This window comes from Malus sylvestris, chromosome 13 (genome assembly GCF_916048215.2).
Source record: "Malus sylvestris chromosome 13, drMalSylv7.2, whole genome shotgun sequence".
NCBI lineage: Eukaryota > Viridiplantae > Streptophyta > Magnoliopsida > Rosales > Rosaceae > Malus > Malus sylvestris.
Window position 1 is genome coordinate 8614467 of NC_062272.1, and position 21554 is coordinate 8636020.

Here is a 21554-nt window from a genome sequence, read left to right on the forward strand (position 1 = left end):
GGAGGTGAACCAAAGGCTTTTAAGCACATTGAGGTTGGACAACTGAGGAAAGGGAGAGTATTTGTAATAAATTGTGCACTATTTTATTCTTGAAATCAAAATAATCCAAGCAACACACTAGATGTAGCCCAGTATTGAGGAGTGAACCACTTAAATCTTTGAGTCCATTTTTTCTAACCCATATCTAAAAGCCCACCAACAGTTCAATATTTTAATTTGTTAACTTGTAAGTTGTGAGCGTTAACACACATAAAATATAATATAAAAATCTCGTTAAAATGAACAGTACTGTGAGCTTTTCGTTAAAGTTCCTTTTTTAAATTCTATAAAATTAATAAACTTTTGAATAAACATGGACTTTTGTAGACTTGCAAAAAGTTATAATTGAATATCACGAGATTTTTAAAGATTTTTTAGAAGTTATAAAAGGTTTTTATTTAATACAAGATAACTTTTCTTGACTCTATAAAAATCTGTATTGAAAACGTGTTAAGAAAATTCCATTAAACTCCATAAATAATACACCCCCCAGTATCGGCACAAAGGTCAAGTCATTAGATGTACATAAGATATAAAAGTTGTACATTTAGAGCTTTTTTTTTTCTTTTCTTAATACAAGCGATAATACTATTCTGATCTAGACTAAGGGGGAGGGGAAGAGTTTGAACAGGTGATGCGGTTGGTTAAAAAAGAATGTCATAATCACCTAGGCAATCCATTATATATTTAGAATTAAAATAACATATGAGTTGCATATTTTTATAAATATAAAGTGAGAAGGCCAAATAGGTGAAACATTCAGAAATGCCAAGAAAGCCCCTTTGTTTTCTTCACAATTCAAATTCAGAAAAATTGGAAAATAAGGATAAACTGGTAAAAATACCATAACTGAACAGAAAAAAAAAAAAAAAAAAAAAAAGATATCTTTACCATATATGTAAAAAAGAAGTATAAAAAAGGTTACAGTAGACAGAAAATATAAAAATAAAAAAAAAATCCAAAAAATATTGGAAAGGAAAACAAAAAATTAAAAAAAGAAGAAGAAAAACAACCCACATACCTCTCAAACTGCTAAGCAGTAGTGGGCAGTTTTCTCCCCTAAAGATTTCCACGCTCTGAGTTTGGTGGGAGGTTGAATACTAACCACCTGCATACCACCAGTATTTAGAGATGAGTAATCGGAAGGAGGCTAATTTTGGTTTTCAGGAGTTTGCTGTGCGGTTTCAGTTCATTCCAAACAAAAAAGGATCGACAAACTCAGTGACAGAAATTAGTAAAACATTTGAGCTTTCAGAACAAAGGCATGTCCGGAAATCGAAAAATTTCATCGGGTTAGTGATTCATCTTTTCAGTTTTCGTTCTCTTCAAGTTTTGTAAATTCAATAAAAGTTATTTGTTCATCCAATTAGGTTTCTGGAAATGTTCAATTTCTTTGTTTATAAAGGATATGATTTCGACTGCAGTTTAGGTTCTCGGATCGATTCCACATTTTAAATCAACTTCTGACCAAGGAATTAAATATTGATATTATCGGCGAAATATCGCCGATAATATCGTTTTTTTGACCCGGCGATATTTTTTTTAGTAAAAATAAAATATCTTTAAAATATTGCGATAATATCGCTAATATCGGAATATTACCGATATTAGCGATATTATCGCGATATTCGTCGTCGTCGCCGCCGCCGGGAGGTGAGAAAGGGATCCAGAAACCAGATCGAAGAAGATGGATCCAGAAACCAGATCGAAGAAGAAGGATCCAGAAACCAGATCGAAGAAGAAGGATCCAGATCGAGGGAGAGACGAAGACGGAGAGACCGAGGGAGAGACGGAGACGGAGAGACCGAGGCAGAGATGGAGACGGAGAGACCGAGGGAGAGACGGAGATGGAGAGACCGAGGCAGAGACGGAGACGGAGAGACCGAGGCAGAGACAGAGACGTAGAGACGGAGATGGCGATGAGGTGGTGTCGCCGTTGATGTGGTGTGGAAGTGAGGGTGTGGGTTGTTCACGGGGAGAATGAGAGAGTGCAGAGATGCAGAGAGTGCAGAGAGTGCAAAGAGGGCGAAGAGGGAGAATGAGGGTTGTTCACGGGGAGAATGAGAGAGTGCAGAGAGTGCAGAGAGTGCAGAGAGCGATGAGGAGGTGTCGCCGTTGAAGTGGTGTGGAAGTGAGGGTGTGGCGTGTGGGTTGGTTCACGGGGAGAAGGAGAGAGTGCAGAGAGTGCAGAGAGAGAGCACGGTAGAGATGAGAGAGTGAGGGAAAAGAGAGATCTGAGAGAAAAGAGAGACGGGGACACAAAAGCAAGGTAGGCCCCCTGGGCACACCTATTAAGATCTAAAAATAATTTTAAAAGCAAGATAAACTCAAACTTAGTGAAAATACAATTTAAATTGGGGTGGGTGTAACAATCTACCCCTCTTAAAAGAATTTCGTCTCCGAAATTTAAAATCACTTACTAAACTGAAATACTAGAAAATAGGAAGAAGAATATATGTATAAAGAGAAATCAAGTCCAAATAATTACATCATATTAAAATTTGATTAATTTTTTTTCAGTTACATATATTCTATATGATAAATTTCTATTTTAAATCAAGTCCAAATAATTACATCATATTAAAATTTGATTATTTTTTTTTCAGTTACATATATTCTATATGATAAATTTCTATTTTAAATCAAGTCCAAATAATTACATCATATTAAAATTTGATTATTTTTTTTTCAGTTACATATATTATATATGATAAATTTCTATTTTAAATCAAGTCCAAATAATTACATCATACTAAAATTTGATTAATTTCTTTTCAAGTATCTACTTTTGAACTACTCACCACGTTCACTCTATGTGATACTAAGTCACTCATGTATCTTACCATACAATGTACATATTAAAATTTGATTAATTTTTTTTCAGTTACATATATTCTATATGATAAATTTCTATTTTAAATCAAGTCCAAATAATTACATCATATTAAAATTTGATTATTTTTTTTTCAGTTACATATATTCTATATGATAAATTTCTATTTTAAATCAAGTCCAAATAATTACATCATATTAAAATTTGATTATTTTTTTTTCAGTTACATATATTATATATGATAAATTTCTATTTTAAATCAAGTCCAAATAATTACATCATACTAAAATTTGATTAATTTCTTTTCAAGTATCTACTTTTGAACTACTCACCACGTTCACTCTATGTGATACTAAGTCACTCATGTATCTTACCATACAATGTATAAAGTGTAAAATATTGTACTAATTCATTATATATAAATGATTATGGTGTGTTTAAACTTATTTCATTAATTACTACATATTTTCTACACTTACAATGTTTGCCAGCTCGCTATATAATCAACTTAAATCAGTTAAATCCATCATGCAATGCATTTCCTTCCAATTTTTTGTGATAAACTAATAGATAATTGACTAAATAAACATCCTGCAAAGTTTCAATAAAAATTTCCAAGTTTTTCTTACAATTTCCGTGGTTTCCATGTAATTTTTATCGATATCGATATTATCCCGATATTTCCATCGATATTTCCGTGTTTTCGAACTACCGATATTTCCGATATTACCGATATTTTCTTCCTTGCTTCTGACCTACTAACCTTGATGGAGGGGATGGGCAGAGGATGAACATTCATTGACATATCCCATTTTTTGTGCGTGCAAGGGGGGGCTTTTTCCATTATTTGTGTTCACTGCAGGCGGTGCATGCGGACCAATTTCGACCCTCTTTTACAATTCATGAATTTAAGCCAAAATTGAGAGAGAGAAAGAGAGTAAGGGTACTTACGAGAGCCTCAGCCTCTGCGGACAATTTGGTATGATGATGGTGGCGGGCAGAGCAGAGGGCAAATAATAAGGATTTTTGCCGATATTGGGGGGGGGGAGAAAGAGAGAGAGAGAGAGAGAGAGAGAGAGAGAGAGAGAATATAAGGGTACTAATCTGGTGTGATGATGGTGGCGGGCAGAGCAAAGGGCAAATAATAAGGATTTTTGCCGACAGGGTTATCGCATTGCGTTAATGGTTTCTCTGAGTTCTGACCTCAATGACCTTTTTTCTTTTCTTCAGTAATCACTTATTGTACTATACATGCTAATTAAAAAAATTATTTGTTTTTATTCTCAGGATATTTACAAGAATACCCACAAGAAATGAAGAAGGAACTACCTATTGATAAGATTCCAAACAGACGTGTTTCTATTTTTACACCTGGTTGGGAGATATCCGTCGGAGTAAAAACTACTGATCTAAGCCAACTGATTCTCAAAGAGTGGAAAAAAAAAGAAGCATGAGCAGTATGTATTCTAAATTCTTTATTAAATTTGTTATAAGAAATCTAACATTATATATACTTTTAATATATAGGTGGCGTATGAAAAAGGCGGTAGAAGAATTAAAACCTTCAACAACTCCTCACATCATACGCATTTGGAATAAAGTCCAAAAAATTAGGTACAACACCATTTCTTACCTATTTATGTTTAATTGCATTCTCCATATCATTCTACAAATTAATTATCTCAAATTTAAAAAATTAAAAAAAAACAATTTATGGGTGCAGGAAAAAGATTAATAGTGATCAAACAACTTTTCTAAATACGGTAACTCTTCTCTTATTTTCATATGAATGTATACTATCAATTCAAATTGCATTCAATTTTCAAATAGAAATAAAATTGCATTTTTCTATCAGTTTTACAAGCATCACACCCGTCTCAAAGTACAAAAGTTGAAGTACAAGATTAAGGTAACATTTCTTACTATTTAATTTTGTAAACATGATTACAATTAGTTACTTCAAACTTGACAATTTATTTATTTTTCAGTATTCTAAAAGTAACTGGATTAAAAGTATTGCTATGGGAAAATTATCGAAGTTAAAGGTATTTAGGTTAAATTGCTTACAATCTTTATATTTGGGATTGTGCATTATAATGCATTATTCACATCTTAATCAGTTAGACTTCTTAATTTATCATCATTGCTTGCAGATTAACCATGAAAATCTAAAGCATCAAGTGCAAGCAAATGGATGGCAAACATGGCGGAAGGACGAAAAACTTGACAACTAGATATTCATTATTCGTGAAATCAAGAATGTCTTTATTCGTGAAGTCAAGCATTAACTAGATATTCATTATGTAAAACTAAATTATTGCTCCTATCAGTTGTGTCCATTCTCGATTTGATGAAATCCACTTTATTTGTTTTTCTTCGTATTCCTACATAAACCCAAAAAAAGAAAGAGAACGCAATATTTTTTTTTGACAAAAGAAAAGATAACATGGGGAAAAATATATGCAATAACAGTAACTTGCATATTCATATCAATGCAGAGAAGAGTTACTTAATGTTTTTATCTACTCTTTTTTTATTTACATCTACTTACTATTGTTCATGAACTTTAGATAGGAACTTGCATCCAAATATCTCATGTTGTTTGACAATTGCATGAATAACATTTAAATCATTACTTTACGCAAAGTGAAAACAAAAAACATGACAACTTATTAAGACATGCATGGTAAAGAAAAAGTTCCTCTTTGCACAATACATTTAAAGTATATCTTGACAATTACAATGAAAAAAAAAAACTAACATAATACACCTTTAGGGGCGCGTAGCGCCCGTGATGCAAAAATGCCTCTCGCATGCACGTTAGTGCATGCGGAGAGGCTAGTATTTTTATAAAGAGGTGAATCACCAAACTCAAGAGATTTGGGCTAGAGTCATTAGCATATAGGCCTGCTATATGCTTGTTCATAAAGTGAACTCATTGGAAAAAATAATAATAGTAGGTCAATTGGTACATCTATTAGAAACTTTAGATATGTTTAAATATCACGGTAGGTGATGCTTTAATAAAAAATAGTAAACTTTAGATATGTGAAATTACACAATTGCCATTTTTTTTTGTGTGCTAGAGGACTAAATAGTTTTTTTTACCCTCTTTTGGGTGACAAAGATTGTTCTATTAATAAGTTTAATTTTTAGTATTTAATTATTTTTTTAATAAAAAAACTAGTTTGGCAATATTTTCAGTTAAAAATAACAAAAAAGTAAAAGTCAAATTTTGAAAACAAAAAAGGTAGTTTTTTTTTTTTATCAATTTCAATAAAAGTACAAACAAAAATTAAAGAGTAAATTACATAATAACCTTAGATTTGAGATCTATTACAATCTCATACAATATCTTTAAAACATTTCACTTTTATACTTTACCTACTATTTTATTTCAATATCGTACTTCTGTTGCATTTTTTATCTTTTGATCTATTAAGAGCTGACGTGACTGCTACATTTATACCACATTACTGCTAAATGTGTGCCACATGTCTACCAAATATGTGCAGTGGCAAATTTTTTTTTTTAAATTAAAAAAAAAAAAAAAAAAACTGACAACGCAGAACCCCCACCTCCCCGCAACCTCTCCCTACCCCTCTTCTACCTCCCTCCCCTCCCAACCACCTCCCTCCCCTCCACTCTCTTCACCTCCCTTCCCATCCAAAAAACACACACTGATCTTCACTCTCACAGCCCCATCGACTCCGACACTGCTCTGCACTCTCAGGCACTACATTCCCTAACCCCATCTCGGCACATCGACCGCCTGATCAACTACAACCAATCGCCGTCCAGGACCATCTACTCTGATAGGTTCATGCCCAGTAGATCCGGTTCCAACTTCCTCCTCTTCGACATCTCCAATACTCCATCTGAGGGCCGCGACGACTCGTCAAGCGCCTACGGCACTCTCCTACGCGCTGCCCTCTTTGGACCTGACTCCGTCTGCGTCGTCCCTCCGGCGATGCTTGAGAAAAGGAGCGCGATTCAGATGAACCTTCCCAGCCCCAACATCTTCTGGTAATGCACTCGCCTTCCCCTTTTGGGTTCGATGATGTGGTCACCGGAGTTCACCATAGCCCCGTCAAGGCTCCTCTGAAGGTTCCCCGGTCGCCTTATAAGGTGACTTTCATCACTTTCTAGTCTTTTGGCGATTTGGGTTTGGTTTGATTTTGGATATTGTGAATTGGGTTTTTTTTTTTTAATTAATTTATTTTTTATATATATACGGAAGTTTTGTTTCTTGTTTAGGTTTTGGATGCACCTGCTTTGCAGGATGTTTTCTATCTGAATCTTGTCGATTGGTCTTCGCACAATGTGCTTGCTGTTGGGTTGGGAAATTGTGTTTATTTATGGAATGCTGATGGGGTGGGTTTTTGGATGGGAGGGAAGGTGAAGAGAGTGGAGGAGAGGGAGGTGGTTGGGAGGCTCGGGAGGGAGAGGAGGGGTGGGGAGGGGTTGCGGGGAAGGTGGGGTGGGTTATGTGTTTTTCCAGTTTTTTTTGTTTTTTTAGAAGATTCAGGTTTAAAAAATATATATATATTTTTTTTTTGCCACGTGGCACATATGTGGTATAAATGTGGCAGTCACGTCAGCTCTTAACGGATGAATGGATGGAAAACGTAACGGATGTATTATATTGAAATAAAATAGTAGGTGAGGTATGAGTTGTACTATATTGGAAAATGTAACGGATGTACTATAAAGTGAAATGTTTTAAAGATGTTGTATGAGTTGTAATAGACTTCAAATCTGAGGAAGTTTACCCAAAATTAAAACGGCAATTTAGTATATGTATTTGGTTAAATTTTCATTAATCTCAAAATTGCCCCAACTAGTATTAACAAGACGGGTACTGCTAAAGGGATTAAAATTGTAGACAAAATTTGTAAATTAAATGATATGAAAGTTAATAAATGAGTTATTGCTTAAGCGATAATAAACGGACTCATTTTTTATTAGTAACACATGATTAGTTTGTAAATTTTGTCTTGCTAGCATTATCATTAACAAGAATTTTGTATTGAAATGTAGATATTGAAGCTGTTAATTCATGAGTATATTATCAAAACAAATATCAGTGCAATTAAGAGTGGATTTGATAGATAATTGTTGTACTTCTCTACTGTGAGACTACTTTTCACATCCTTCTTGGCTTGTATCGAGTCAACTCACTCGAGCCACCAACAATTATTTTTAGACTTTTTGTCATTCCAAAAGCAACTCCGAGCATGTTTTCCTAGTGCTTTTCTGCTTTGCTTTTTTTAGCCATTCTGGAATTAGCTCCGAACTGCCGCGCCAATTGAGTGAGTAACCGCCAGGGCCATGCACGGTGCACCACCAACGGTGCAAGACGCCGTGTGAATGCCCATTGTTATCCACGTGCCTCTCACGTGCAAAACTTCCATCCTAGTTTTATCTCTGTTTATGTGACACAGTCGCGCCACTTTTGTTCCCGAACTTCCGGGAGTGACATAACCGTCCGTCTTCTTCTTCCCTCTCCGTCGTCGTTTCGATTTCTCCTTCCAATTTCAAAATCCTCTGAAATTTTCTCGCATTTTCCCAGTCCCCAGACAAACCCTAACCCAAAAAAACCCACAATCCGTCGCTGTAAAATTTCCCGCATTGCCCTTCGAACCATGGCCTCCAGTGCCGTTAACGTCAAGCAAGAACCCTCCGAGAAACCCTACCAAATCCCCAACCTTCTGCCAATCCCATTAAGCAGCGATAGTAGCAGTAGCAGTAGCAGTAGCGCCAGTTCCGTCAATTCTTCCGACATCGAAGGCCTTGAGACCAATTCCTTGTTCGATTCCGTGACGAGTAAGTTGAACGGCGACGATCGCGATTTGGCGGATGGAGGGGATGATGCTCCGGCGGCGAAGAAGGCCAAACGCGACGGTGAAAGGGGGTTCGTGTTGCCGCTAGGGTTTCTGCGTCCCCTCCCGCCGTTGGAATTGTCCAAGGAGTTGCCCCTGGCTCTGGTTTTGCCCGACTCGACAATGTGCTTGCCGAGTGGGTCCGGTTGTAATAACCAGGTGGGCCCGGTTATAAGGGGATGCAAGCAGTTTTGGAAAGCAGGAGATTATGAGGGTGACAGTGGAGGCATTGCCATTTCTGGGTTTTCGTCTGGTAAGTTAGTGCTTCTGGCTCTTTGTTTTTGTTTACCAAGTGTTTGACGATTTGTTTTCTTGCTCTGCAAGTCTTTTTTCATTGGAATCTTGACCTGCATGTCTTTGTTGGAGTGTTTTAGGAGAGTTTGATGGTAATTTGCTAATTGTTTTTGGGTGTTTTGGATTTTGCAGCTGGCATGGACCATGTTAGGGTTCATCCCAAGTTTCTCCATTCAAATGCAACCAGCCATAAGTGGGCTCTGGGAGGTACATTGTCCCTGAAGTTGTGAACGATGGATTACTTGTTTTTTCGTTTCCTCGAATGAAAAGAATTTGGCTATGCAATACTGGAATTTGGCTGATTGTGATCTTCTGTTTGCAGCTTTTGCGGAGCTCCTAGACAATGCTTTAGATGAGGTTATTGAACATATATCTATATATATATATATATATATATATTTTTTTTTTTTTCAAAAATTCAAGGAATATGGAAGTGCGTTTTTAATTGTAATGTCTTTGTTCGTCTTGACTATTTATGTTGGCCAGGTCTGCAATGGGGCCAACCATGTTTGTGTTGACGTGGTGAGAAACAAAAAAGATGGTAATGAGATGTTGATGGTTGAAGGTATGCTTCTCCATAGTTTTGTCATATTTCTTCTCACGCATGGTGAACTATTTGTATCGATAGGGTGCAGGCATTACCATTTATGATTTATAATTGGTTCTTAGTTGACTGATTTAGTAGTGGCCTTTATTTGCATATACTGTTTCGATATTAGTTATATTGGTATCCAGGGTAGCTATAGGTATCACAAAGTGGTGTTCGCAGTTCCATCTGTGTTCTAAGACATATGTGCTCAGCTTGAGTTTTTAAGATCACAATTGCTTTTTCCCTTCCCCTTTTTTTTTTTTTTTTTTTTTTTGCTTTGACTTGAAACATCTCAACTCTTTGTACAAATGATAATAGTTGATTTTTACATTTGATTAACCTTGTTTTTACTACAGATGACGGTGGTGGGATGACGCCTAAAAAAATGCGAGAATGCATGTCTCTTGGGTATTCTGCAAAAAGCAAATTGGCAAATACTATTGGTCAATGTGAGCTTCTATATTACTTGCATTATACTATAGAGTTTCCTGTGTAAATGGGTAGAGAATAACTGCTATAACAGAGAAGATTGTTTCACTAATAATTTTCTCATTCTTTTAATATTTTCTTTTACAGATGGCAATGGGTTTAAGACTAGTACTATGAGGCTTGGGGCAGATGTAATAGTGTTTTCTCGTTGTGAGGGGGAGGATGGGAGAAGGTTTGTTTTTAATCTGTCTCTGTTAAACTTAAACCCTAGCTTGGAAACTTGATTCATTTGGTCTTAGAAGTCTGAAGTTTTACATGATTGTAGTATAAGGACTTGCAGAAATGTGGCAGTCTTTTGTTACTTTTTATTTTGTCATCTGCCTCATGTTTTTATTTTGTCAAATTGAAAAGTAACCGACTCATACTCTTTTCTCTTAGACCGACACAGACCATTGGAGTGCTATCCTACACCTTTTTGAGGGGTACTGGAAAGGAAGATATTGTGGTTCCCATGGTAAGCAGAGTTTCTTTTTTTCTTTTTTGGTGGTAAAATAATGACAACATTTTGACCATCCCTGATTTTATAGCCAGGCTTTCGGGTTTATAGTTTTGTACTGTAACTTTCATAATTATCACCAGACGCTACTTAATCCTTTCCTTGTATTGTGATTTTTGAACTGTATTGCTCTGATCAAGTCAGTATGTTATTACTAATGCATGTCTTAAAGTTTAAGACTTATTAAAAGATGAAATAAAAATAATTCAGACAAAAGGTAGCTTTAAATTTTTTTTACAATGAAGTGCTTGTTACCACAAGTTGTGATGTCCATTTTTCCAGGAAGTTTAGTTAAGGACCATTTTTAATAAATTAGTGATGCATTTCGTAAGAGAAGCTTATCACTGGGAAAATTGGAGAAATGATCTTAATTATCAGTCTCGCATTAATTTCTCTCCATTATTCCATTAATTATGATTTATTTTTACTGTAAGATTGATTATGAGAAAAGAGGCCAAGGTTGGAACAAGATGATGCGGGGTTCTCCAGATGACTGGCATAGGAACTTAGCAACCATAGTGCAGTGGTCTCCTTATTTAAGCGAAGAAGATCTTCTTCAGCAGGTAATTCTTAATTTTTCTTTTCAAATTCTGTTTTTGAACTTGGCATTTCTCATTTGGTCTACTTCCCTTTTGCCTTTTCAAGTTTGTAGCATAATCTGACTACAAGAGAGAGAGAGATCCAACTTAGTGTGTTTTTGCTTCTTATTAATGCACAATATTCTACTCTTAAGGTTTGGTTAGTAACCATTATTGTTGTCTCAAATTTTCTATTATTTATATCTTTTTGAGACTTGGGTTGATGACTCATCCTCTTTTGCTCAAAATTGCTCTGAATAATACTTATTTTTGAGAAAGGAAAATATAGACTTCTTTAGATATGAGTGCAGGAATGTACATTGTAATGCATTCTTCAAGTTTCCAGTGAAACACCAAATGTTTTGCACAATTGTCACTACTTGTATTGATAACCACATTGACATTTCATAGCTATGTTTCAGGGCACCATTGTTTGTCTTTAATATTATGTCAAGACAAATTGTTACTTAGCTCCTTCATATGCTAATGCACTTGTTGTCCTTTGTCACTGTAGTTTAATCTCTTTAAAGAGCATGGAACACGTATAATAATATACAACCTTTGGGAGGATGATGAAGGAAAACTGGAACTTGATTTCGACGCTGATCCTCATGTGAGATTTTGACTCTTTTTCAATTGATCGTTGTTTTTTATCTTTATGTCTTGTAAATTCTAGGGTACCTTCGCTGCACTTTCAGATTTGGGTTCTTATCTTTTGTGCATGAAATGACAGGATATTCAAATTAGAGGAGTCAATAGGGATGAGAAGAACATTCAGATGGCAAAACGGTATCCCAACTCTAGACACTTCTTAACCTATCGGCATTCATTAAGGGTATGTTTGAAGAACTCATTCAACTTCAATGAATGTCAACATTCACTGTGACAGAAATTGTAATTCTCGAAGAAGACAGTTTCACATACGATCTTACATCAGCAATCGTAACCATAACATCTTCATTCTTTCTTTTTATTCCAGAGTTATGCATCAATTCTTTATCTCAGGCTTCCATACAACTTCAGAATTATTCTTCGTGGGAAAGATGTTGAACATCATAATATAGTTAATGATATGATGTTAACGAAGGAGGTAACATACAGACCTCTGCAACTTCCGGAAGGAATGTCGCCAAAAGTTGCAAATGTAATACCTCCATAACTAATCTTGAAATAGCATTACTTTTTATGATTTTATTTTACAATATTACTGATTATTCCCTTATTTTTACAGATGACTGCAAATGTGACACTTGGTTTTGTAAAGGATGCAAAAGATCATATTGCTGTCCAAGGGTTCAGCGTTTATCATAAAAATAGACTGATTAAGGTTAGTTGTCAGTGCCATTTGTCTTATAAGTGTTCCAGATGTCAAACCTTGTTATTCCATCGTATAGATGCTTAAGGATATTCTTATGTTGGACTAACTGAATGAATAATTAGAATGTCTCATTTAAATTGTTGTTGGTAATAAGGCACAATACTTGCAATCTTGTACAGTGTATTCTGTTTTCTTCTCATATTTTGCCTGAAAATACTTCATTATCAGCCGTTTTGGAGGCTGTGGAATCCTGCTGGAAGTCAAGGTCGTGGCATTATAGGTATTTTGTAAAACTTCTCAAACAGATTTGTTATTGTGTTTTTCTCGGAGTTGCATAGACTAATTGTGATATGGGTTAATTTTGTTACCCCACTCTTGTCATCTCTCTCCGTGACAGGTGTTTTGGAAGCTGATTTTGTTGAACCAACTCACGACAAACAGGGCTTTGAGCGGACTGCTGTGCTTTCAAGACTAGAGAATAAATTGGTTAAAATTCAAAAGGATTACTGGTTTGTTCTTTTCCTCAATGCTGCTTAAGTACTTGAGGTTATTTGTATGATTGTATCTCACTTACCGTGATCCATTTTTTCTAGGTATGTAAACTGCCAGACTGTTGGGTATGCTCCAGTAAGACGTACTACTGATTTTCCAGAAAGAGAACCTTCGGTGTCTGTTAGAAGGAAATCCTGTCGCGTAAATCAGAATTGCCATGGTTCTAGTAGTGGACGACTTAAGTCCAGTAACAAACTTGAAAAAGGATCATTAGCCATAAATGTTTCAAGTGAAAATGGGAGCTGTCATGAGGCATCACGTTCTTGTATTGAACCTCAGCAAGATCCTGCTTCAGATGAAAGAGTCCCTCAAATGCTTACGCGTTCACAGTCAAAGGCATTTTATTTTACCTTTACTTCTCACTTGTGTTTATTTCTGCTTCAGATCATATGATCACTTGTGCACATTGTGGTAGCAGCAAATACAATAGAGTTAATAGATTAGTGTGGGCCTTATGGTTAACTGTTGAGAATTAGACAGTTAATAGATTGTTGTGTATGCTAAATTTTGCTACCCACTACACAAGTTTGCTCATTGCTTATATTTGCTCCCGTTAGCAGACGGTTGCTACAAACAGAGTGGGACAAGTTTCTACAGATTGCGATGCTGAGTGTTCAACCAAGTCGAAAAAGGAATCCCATGAAGCGACAGAAAGGTTCTGCAAAATTCAGCTCGGTTACGCTGTGTGCCTGTGCAAATAGTCTTTTTATTCAAAACTTACCATTTCATTGTTGTCCTTTCTCTTTACAGTTTGAGGGAAATTGTCAGTCCAGCAATGGCTAAATTGCTAAACGAGCGCAGTTGTGAAAGGTGCAAATCTCTTGGGACTGAAGTAAGTGTGCTAGCTTTAAATAGTTATCTTAAACTGTACATTATTATGTCAATTAAATTTCGATGCTCATGCTTTTCATTTTTCATTTTAATCAGCTTGAGCAGGCAAAAGAAAAAATAGAAGAGTTGGAGAAAGAGCAATCGGCTTTCCTAGAAATAATAGTGCAAGAAAAGGCCGAGCGAGAACAAGAAGAGGAAAGATTAAGGAAAAGCCTAACGGTGAGGATATATCACAAACCGCTCTCTGCATCTTCACTTGTCCATTCTCTAAGAAATCTTTTTTCCCTGGATGCAGGATGCTTCTAACACGATCGGCAAGTTGCTTGAGAAGGTGAAAGAGCTAGAAGGAAGGAAGCTACAGAACCCTAAAGTTGAGCATGAGTAAGGCACAAACAGCGCTAGTGCCCGAGCTTTGATTTACATGTAGCTTGCCGTACATATGTTCTCAGAAACAGTGAATTCCATGGTCTAGAAGGAAGGCTAGAGTGTAGTTGACCTGATATTACATATCAGGATTTGTGTAGTTTACCTGAAAAGCCTGTATACACATTGTCTGCTAAATGTTAAGGCAATGTGGTAATTGCGTAATTCTGATAGCATTAACATTGCGGATTAGGAAGAGCAAGTAGCAAGGTTGAAGTACGATTGGAAGGGCGTTTTGGTTTGGGAGTCAGTATGTACATTTCCTTAAGAATTTCTTTTCGGCTTAACCAATTTCCAATGTTTGGTTCGTTGTTGTAAGTAATAATTGCACAGAAATATATTTTAAATTGTCTGTCTTTAGTTTCTGGTGGTAGCTAGTCTGTAGTTTCTTGGTGTAATGGTCCTCACCTCTTCGGAAGAGGATAGGTGCCTCGCATGCGACCATTGTCAAAGAATTAATCTCGTCTAATCTTTCTCCATTTGAAAACAAAAATAATTATGTCAAAAATACAGTTACCATTTTGGCTCGAAATCACTTTTGGTCTATGTAGTTTCATTGTTTTTATCAACGGAGAACTATTTCTACATTCCTCGTTTCATCTCCAGCACTACGTATTTTCTTAGCAATTAGGTTGATAAGTCATAGGAGAATCAACTAATAGTGAAAACGGGAGTACGGATATCACATCTCTTACCAGTTTGGTCATTATTTTTGTTTTTGTTAGAAGTTTTGATGGATGTTTATGAAATGATGACGTTGATTTGCGGCAGTTTGGTCATTATTTTTGTTTTTGTTAGAAGTTTTGATGGATGTTTATGAAATGATGACGTTGATTTGCGGCACCGAATTTCAAGTAAAGTATTGATCGATTTTTAAGTTTAAGGAGTTTAGTCCATTTTAAGGACCATTTCTGATAAAAAAAAAAACCTTTAGCCACTTTGTCCTTACCCTGAACAACTCACAAGTCACAGGCTGACAGAGACGGGATTGATGTAGAATATGTGTTTATTGTTATGTCCAAATGTTTTCCATGGCTTACATAAACATAATCTCTTTTTCCTACCATGACAAATAAGCTTTTCTGACCATCATAAACAATCATATATATATGAAACACAATTATTTTAGGTATCGATCTAAAAAACTATGGATTCTGGTTTTGTTGGGTGTTCAGAGGGGACGGAGGAGGAACGTATGGTATCCAAGTTCTGGGATCTCCCAGGCTGAACGCAGGCGGCGGAGGAGGAGAAAAAACTGAAGGAATATAAGGAATCCAAGTCCTCGGATCCCCCAAATTAAACGCCGGCGGAGCATTTGGTGCAAAAGGATTTGGTGCCGGAGGGAACTGCGGGAATGGGAAAGGCAAAGATGGCGGGCCCCGGAACGGGAACGGGAATGGCGGCAAAAATGGCAATGGAGGCAGAGGAGGAAAGGGCAGGGAAGAAAATGGCGGCGGCCGAGGCCATGGGAAGAACCCGTATGGTGGGAAGTAAGGGAGGAAGAACTTGGAGGAATTGAAGGAAGTTGCCAATTCACCCTCCACCTTCCTGTTTCCGCAGAGCGTGAGATTTTTCTTACGTGGTCGGAAACTCAAGGCGTTCATGCTGTAGATGCAGAGATTGTCTTGTTTCGATTTGACTGAGATTTCGTCTGCGGTGGTTGTTAAGGCGGGGACATTGCAGGCGGAGGAGGAGCTGCCTATCAAGGTTGCCTGGCACATTGACTTCATGGCAATGCCACTGATGCAGTTGACTCCATCGACAGAGGGGATTTCGAGTTTGTAGACTCCGTACTTGTCTGTGGTTTTGCTGACCTGGAAGCTCATCTGTGATGCTGTTTTGTGGGATTTTGCTCCGAATTTGCATTTTATGAGGACGTCCACACCTGATCAGTTAACAAAACTAATAGAATGACTAAAAAATCATCAGAAAAAAAAACTTAAAGTTGCGCTTTAAACGGCATTTGACAGAAAAACTTAGAAGTTATGAAGTACTTTGTGTTATGTTTGGACGAGCAACTTTTAAAGTATTAATGAATTTTAGACTAAATTGTTAAAAATGCAATACAAGAATGTAATCATTGAACTACTCAAACACTACAAATCTCTCCGATACTTTTGATAACATCTTGAAAGGTATTTTTTGAAATCTCATACAATTTATTTTGCAGTGCATTCCAAAACGTACCATTAGCAAACATTTTGTTGTGCTTTTAACATAAGTGCTTATTTATGGATTATAAATTAAACTATGCTGCATTTTGGAGATTATCTACCTGGGAGAAAGTAGCTGCTCCTCGAGAAACTGTTGCTTAAACAGGTATCACAGTAAACTGCTCCCACAACGGTGATCCGAGCGGTTGGTGGTGTTGATCGAGCAGCCAGAGCAGGTGGGCGGATGGCAAGAGATGCAAGAAGAAGAAGAAACGAAATAATGGGATCCATGGAAGAAGCTTCTACTGATTTAAATTAAGCAGCATATAACAAAGCTTATATAGACTATTTGCCAGCTAGTCTGTGTTATATAGCTGGAGATTCAAGCTCTCTATGTTTAATGGAGCCCGTGAGTATTTGGTGTTAGGACCAACTGTAACCGGAGACATGAAATGCTTTATATATTCAGAACAAAACAAAGACATGTGAAGAACCCTTTTTGGCATGATTGTCAGCTAAGAGGGGTAGATCAGAGAAATTACATCCAAATGCTGAAGTGACGGTATTCTGAACACATCAAGTTTTACTATATGTTTTAACGTGTGCAGCTGCACTTATGACATTGTGTAATTAATTTGAAATACCGACAATCCTTGTTGCATGTAAGTTCACCTCGGTTGTAACTAGACATGGGATGGTGGGGATTTAATTTCTGTTATGATTTCTGGACGGAACAAGTTGTAACTGGATATGGGGCTTTTCTTCCTTTTTGTTTTTGACATTTTGCATGTGGGGCTTGGGGGTCATTTTCTGTTGGACTCCTCCCCCACATTGTTTGAAGACCACTAGATAATTAACAATTTGAAGGAAATTTCTGTTTGAAGACTATAAGGAATGACATGTTAAGAATGAAGATATTCGAAGTAAAGTACGAGTGGCTGTAATTGAAGATAAGATGAGAAAAAATTGGTTATGGTGGTTTAAACATGTGAAACGAAGACCTACAGATACTCTAATTAGAAAAGATGAATATGAAATAGCGGCTTGCAGTAAAATGGGTAGAAGAATTGAGGAAGACCTATACCTTAAGAAAAGACATGTATACCTTAAGAAAAAACATGAAATGCTTGAAGCTAACAGAAGACTTAGTCCAAAATTCTTACTAATGCTACCGCACAACTCTTCATATATATAACACTAGTTACTAGTATATAATTGAGCCCAAATTGACTCCTTAATTGATCCGACTTTGGTCAAGAATTTAGAACAGGGGCAACCTGGGTCTGTAGACACATCGTTCCAAAGCCCAAAAGTAAAGATAAGTTGAAACTAGAGGAGTAACATTTCTTTTGAAAGTTTTATTTTCTTGATTTCTTAAATCTAATGAATTTGCAATAGTATCCCAATTAAAAGGATTGAACTTACTGAATTTATGAAACTGCTAATCACAAGATTTCACAACATTATTTGGAGAGAATATACTAAACCATGACGCCACGTAGTCAGATTTGTGCAACTACTTAACTAATAAACTGTCATATTCTCACATGAGTGGAAGTGGAACCACTACTGGGACACATGAACTAAATACAGAGGAATATGCACCTGAGAGGGAGTAAGGTGAGATCAAGTAAGGCATAAGTGCTCTATCGAAGTTTTTTCCATGTTAAAGACTCAAGATCCACGCCTTAACACACAAAAAAACACAATTACTAATGTATTGTCAACTCTTACCGAACAAGTTTATGTTTAAGACTCTTATTGTATAATCAATTAACGTGGACAAAATGCATTTATAATAAGATCATATATGCAACTTTAGTTATACAATTACCTTACATATATGGATTGGGTACAATTAATTCATTATACCAAGTAAATACACAAATATTTCTTCATTTAGTTGGAAATTTACAAAAACGAAAAATCCAAGTGGAGATGCAGGGGATCGAACCCTGTACCTCCCGCATGCAAAGCGGGCGCTCTACCATTTGAGCTACATCCCCAATCAATGGTAGTCTCTATCGGTATGTAATTTAGTGATGTCAATGCCATTGTTTATGCCACAATCAGTTTTTATATAGGTCCGTTCTGTAATTATGCCTGATTAATTAGCTAGAGGTGAATAACCCGAAGAATTAATGATATTTCTACATTGAAGAATACAACAATTAATTTTATGCTATAATTATATTTTAGTGGGTGAATTAAAAGGAATTATTCTGGTTTTTTATAGCATATCATTGTAATGTACATGTATGAGTCATAATTGTAGGGGTTTAAGCATCTCTAAATTCATGTATTTGTAAAGCACAATGGATCAAATTAGAGTCATTAGACGTTTTTTGATGAATGAAAGATTTAGAGTTTTGCTCTCTATTATTTTAGTGTCTTTCTCTTGTGAGATTGTTCAATTTTTTGTTTCTAGTTTTCTGCAATTGTAGAATGTTACAAAAATAGGCTCTTTCAAGTTTTGCAGGTCTCTCCTTTCACACACAAACACACATATATATCTGCGAGAATGGAGTAGAAAATGAAAGTGAAATTAACATAAATATATCCAAATGTAGTTAAAACTGAACATCATCATGAACACTCTCACTCTTTTCTATTCCATTTTTTTTCCTTGACCTGCATGTGATAAATTCGATGATGACGATCAGAGCCAGAGGGCCCCAGCCTCCTTAAGAAGTGGGACCAGGGACCCATTGATATGGGAAGCCATGACTCTATCCATGGCGCCAATAAGCTTGCCACCAATAAACACCACCGGAACCGCCGACGAGGTTCCGAGCAACCTCATGAGAGCCCTCTCGATCTCCTTCCCTCTGGGGTCCTGGTCCAGCTCGTACACCGTCGGGTTCACCCCCATTCCGCAGAAGAGCCTCTTGACGGCGTGGCACATGCAGCAGCTGCTCACGCTGAATATCACCACCGCGCTCTTCGACGCCAGCCTCGCCACCCGCTCCAGTGGGTCCCCCATGCTCATCCTCACCGGCACGTAGTACCCCCATGACTCAGCAGCTGCCTGGTAATGCATCATGATTAACAATGTACTAATATAATCCTAATCTCTCCACTTGTATAATTATTGATTAATTGAGATTACAAGTTACACCTGAGAGAAGATAAGAGAAGTTGTTTAGGGTTTGAAAACTGAAATTGAAAGAAGTTGGACAGTGAAGTGCGGATTTTATAGTCATGTTTGGGAGCGGTAAAATTGTAAGAATGAAGGGTTGGGAGGGGTAAAGTGGGTTATATCGAGTTTTTTTGTCTGTTTGCTGTCGCAGGGCGTGCGAGGAGGGTGTCGTGGTTTTTGCTTTAAAAGGATTGTTGTCTGTACTACAATGTACAACGAGGGGAGAGGAGCGTAGACGTACGTGGACAAAATACATACTCGTACATTGTGGCGGTCACTGGCGGAAGCGGCGGTGTCAGGAGGTGGAAGGCGGTGAGTGGGGTATTTTTGTCTACGGGCGGGAGTAGGGAGGGGTACTGTGTCAGCTCTATTTTAAGCTAAAATTAAGGGCTTTATTCAGATTATGTTGGAATTGAAGCAGGCTTTAATAAAAGGAGAGGCAGAAGGATTAGACGGCTGCGCTGGTCCTCCTTGTCGAGTGCGTTATTATATAAGACCAAAACTTCTTTTTGCAATCCTGACGTGACCCTTACGCGCATGTCTCTCTTCTTTTTTTCCTTTAATTATTCTGGTTTTTTTGGTGTTTTGGATTTTGGATTCTCTCAAGAGATACAGTACTGGCATGGCCATTGCCCAAAGCTTGAAGAGAACAAAGAACGTGATCGTGATGATCAACGGTTCTTCTTTCTTGGGTTCTGCAATTTGACCCCAAACAACTCCCATCCCATGAAAAAGTAGAACTGCGACATCTAGCAGTATGCCCTGCATGCATGCTAGTGTTTGAATTATTTTCATGTTTTTGTTGTCTGTGGAGTTGTGACTTCCTGCTTAATTAACTACTTTTTTGCTTTTTCAAAGTTAATTACCATTATAAATAAGCCTAATTGAGTTTACTTTAGTGTTCATGAGGTTCTGCTAACGCATGCAACCCCAAACACTAAAACCCTCGTGCGCTAGTTTTTGAGAGTAGTGTATATATATTGTAATTGACTATTAATTTCTACCACTAACATTAGTATGTCCACTAGATATGTTTGTTGAGCAGTTGTCCTAAATATATATATATATATATATAATTAGGCAAATTGCTAAGTTTTAATGATCGTACACAACTATGTGTCTATTTTTTAATTACTCAACTACCAATGAGATTAAACAAAGACAAATGATCGTGTATATAATAAGTGATAGGCAAATTTTCTCTTGCAATAGGTTATCTTTTAGTTTCTATAGTTCTTATGCATATATATAGTACCAATTTGTACAATTATATATATATTTCTATTTCTTTTGCCACAGGCCTGATTGTGAGATGAGAACATGAAAGAGCGAAGAGCTATCTGTATGGGATGTGCCAACTGAAAGAGGAGGGGAGACAATTCAAATACTGGCATAAAAATATAAAAAGTCATGTCGTTCAAAATTATATTCTTATAAGATTCATTGCTCAATTTTGCATACTCTACTCCCACACACATAATTAAATACAATTGATGACAAATAAATTTTCTCCTATAATCAAAGTATATCTCCTGATGTCTACATCTCTTATCTATGAATGTCATAGACATATATATCCCACCCGACAAATTAGATTTTCGCCGGAGTATGGCTTGGACCACATGTCCTTCATGTTAAATAGTTTTCACCTGGCTTAATTATACACATTACCCCTTATCTAAATTTGTAGTGCACATGTAACGTTTGTCTTATATATCTATCTTTTTATCTTTTATTTGGTCGATTATATATACAAGGAAAAATTAGATTTGGGTTGATCTGGGATTCAAATATATAAGATATATGTATAAAAACAACAGAAACAACAACAAAAAAGTCTGGAATTTAGTAGCGTGTAGGAGCAAAAGCAATGACAAAGTAAACAAACGGTTGACTTGGATGTTGGAACGATTATAGAGAAAGAAGAAAAAGGAAGGC

General features: G+C 36.6%; 3 protein-coding genes, 1 non-coding gene and 1 pseudogene across 4 annotated transcripts; 2 read left to right on the forward strand and 3 right to left on the reverse strand.

Moving 5' to 3' along the window:
• Positions 1 to 1107: 1107 nt before the first annotated feature.
• LOC126597082 (uncharacterized) lies at positions 1108 to 5201 on the forward strand (annotated as a pseudogene).
• A 1226-nt stretch (positions 5202 to 6427) lies between these two features.
• Positions 6428 to 14684, forward strand: LOC126597186 (protein MICRORCHIDIA 4-like). Its single transcript, XM_050263956.1, has 20 exons — positions 6428 to 7000; positions 7913 to 9007; positions 9181 to 9255; positions 9371 to 9405; positions 9535 to 9613; positions 9994 to 10086; positions 10214 to 10298; positions 10505 to 10580; positions 11057 to 11185; positions 11715 to 11813; positions 11934 to 12035; positions 12180 to 12344; positions 12432 to 12527; positions 12747 to 12798; positions 12916 to 13027; positions 13112 to 13406; positions 13631 to 13725; positions 13821 to 13902; positions 13998 to 14120; positions 14197 to 14684. Exons 2-20 carry the CDS (start codon positions 8518 to 8520, stop codon positions 14284 to 14286), a joined length of 2373 nt encoding a protein of 790 aa, XP_050119913.1. The 5' UTR covers positions 6428 to 7000; positions 7913 to 8517; the 3' UTR covers positions 14287 to 14684.
• A 628-nt stretch (positions 14685 to 15312) lies between these two features.
• LOC126595782 (proline-rich protein 4-like) lies at positions 15313 to 16899 on the reverse strand. The gene is made up of 2 exons (XM_050262089.1): positions 16600 to 16899; positions 15313 to 16209 (listed from the first exon to the last, which is right to left on the reverse strand). The coding sequence occupies exons 1-2, from the start codon at positions 16766 to 16768 to the stop codon at positions 15470 to 15472; spliced, it is 909 nt and encodes a 302-aa protein (XP_050118046.1). The 5' UTR covers positions 16769 to 16899; the 3' UTR covers positions 15313 to 15469.
• A 1511-nt stretch (positions 16900 to 18410) lies between these two features.
• TRNAA-UGC (transfer RNA alanine (anticodon UGC)) lies at positions 18411 to 18483 on the reverse strand. The gene has a single exon. It is a non-coding gene; the product is annotated as a tRNA-Ala (tRNA).
• Positions 18484 to 18923: 440 nt separating this feature from the next.
• Positions 18924 to 19645, reverse strand: LOC126596962 (glutaredoxin-C1-like). The gene has a single exon (XM_050263683.1). It carries the CDS (start codon positions 19518 to 19520, stop codon positions 19137 to 19139), a length of 384 nt encoding a protein of 127 aa, XP_050119640.1. The 5' UTR covers positions 19521 to 19645; the 3' UTR covers positions 18924 to 19136.
• Positions 19646 to 21554: the final 1909 nt, after the last annotated feature.

Coding starts and splice junctions, on each gene's coding strand:
- LOC126596962 (XM_050263683.1), bottom strand. CDS start 19,520: ATGATGCATTACCAGGCAGCTGCTGAGTCATGGGGGTACTACGTGCCG.
- LOC126597186 (XM_050263956.1), top strand. CDS start 8,518: ATGGCCTCCAGTGCCGTTAACGTCAAGCAAGAACCCTCCGAGAAACCC. Junction 10,581..11,056: donor AAGATATTGTGGTTCCCATG/GTAAGCAGAGTT, acceptor TTTTACTGTAAG/ATTGATTATGAGAAAAGAGG. Junction 13,407..13,630: donor TTACGCGTTCACAGTCAAAG/GCATTTTATTTT, acceptor TCCCGTTAGCAG/ACGGTTGCTACAAACAGAGT.
- LOC126595782 (XM_050262089.1), bottom strand. CDS start 16,768: ATGGATCCCATTATTTCGTTTCTTCTTCTTCTTGCATCTCTTGCCATC. Junction 16,210..16,599: donor GAGCAGCTACTTTCTCCCAG/GTAGATAATCTC, acceptor TTAACTGATCAG/GTGTGGACGTCCTCATAAAA.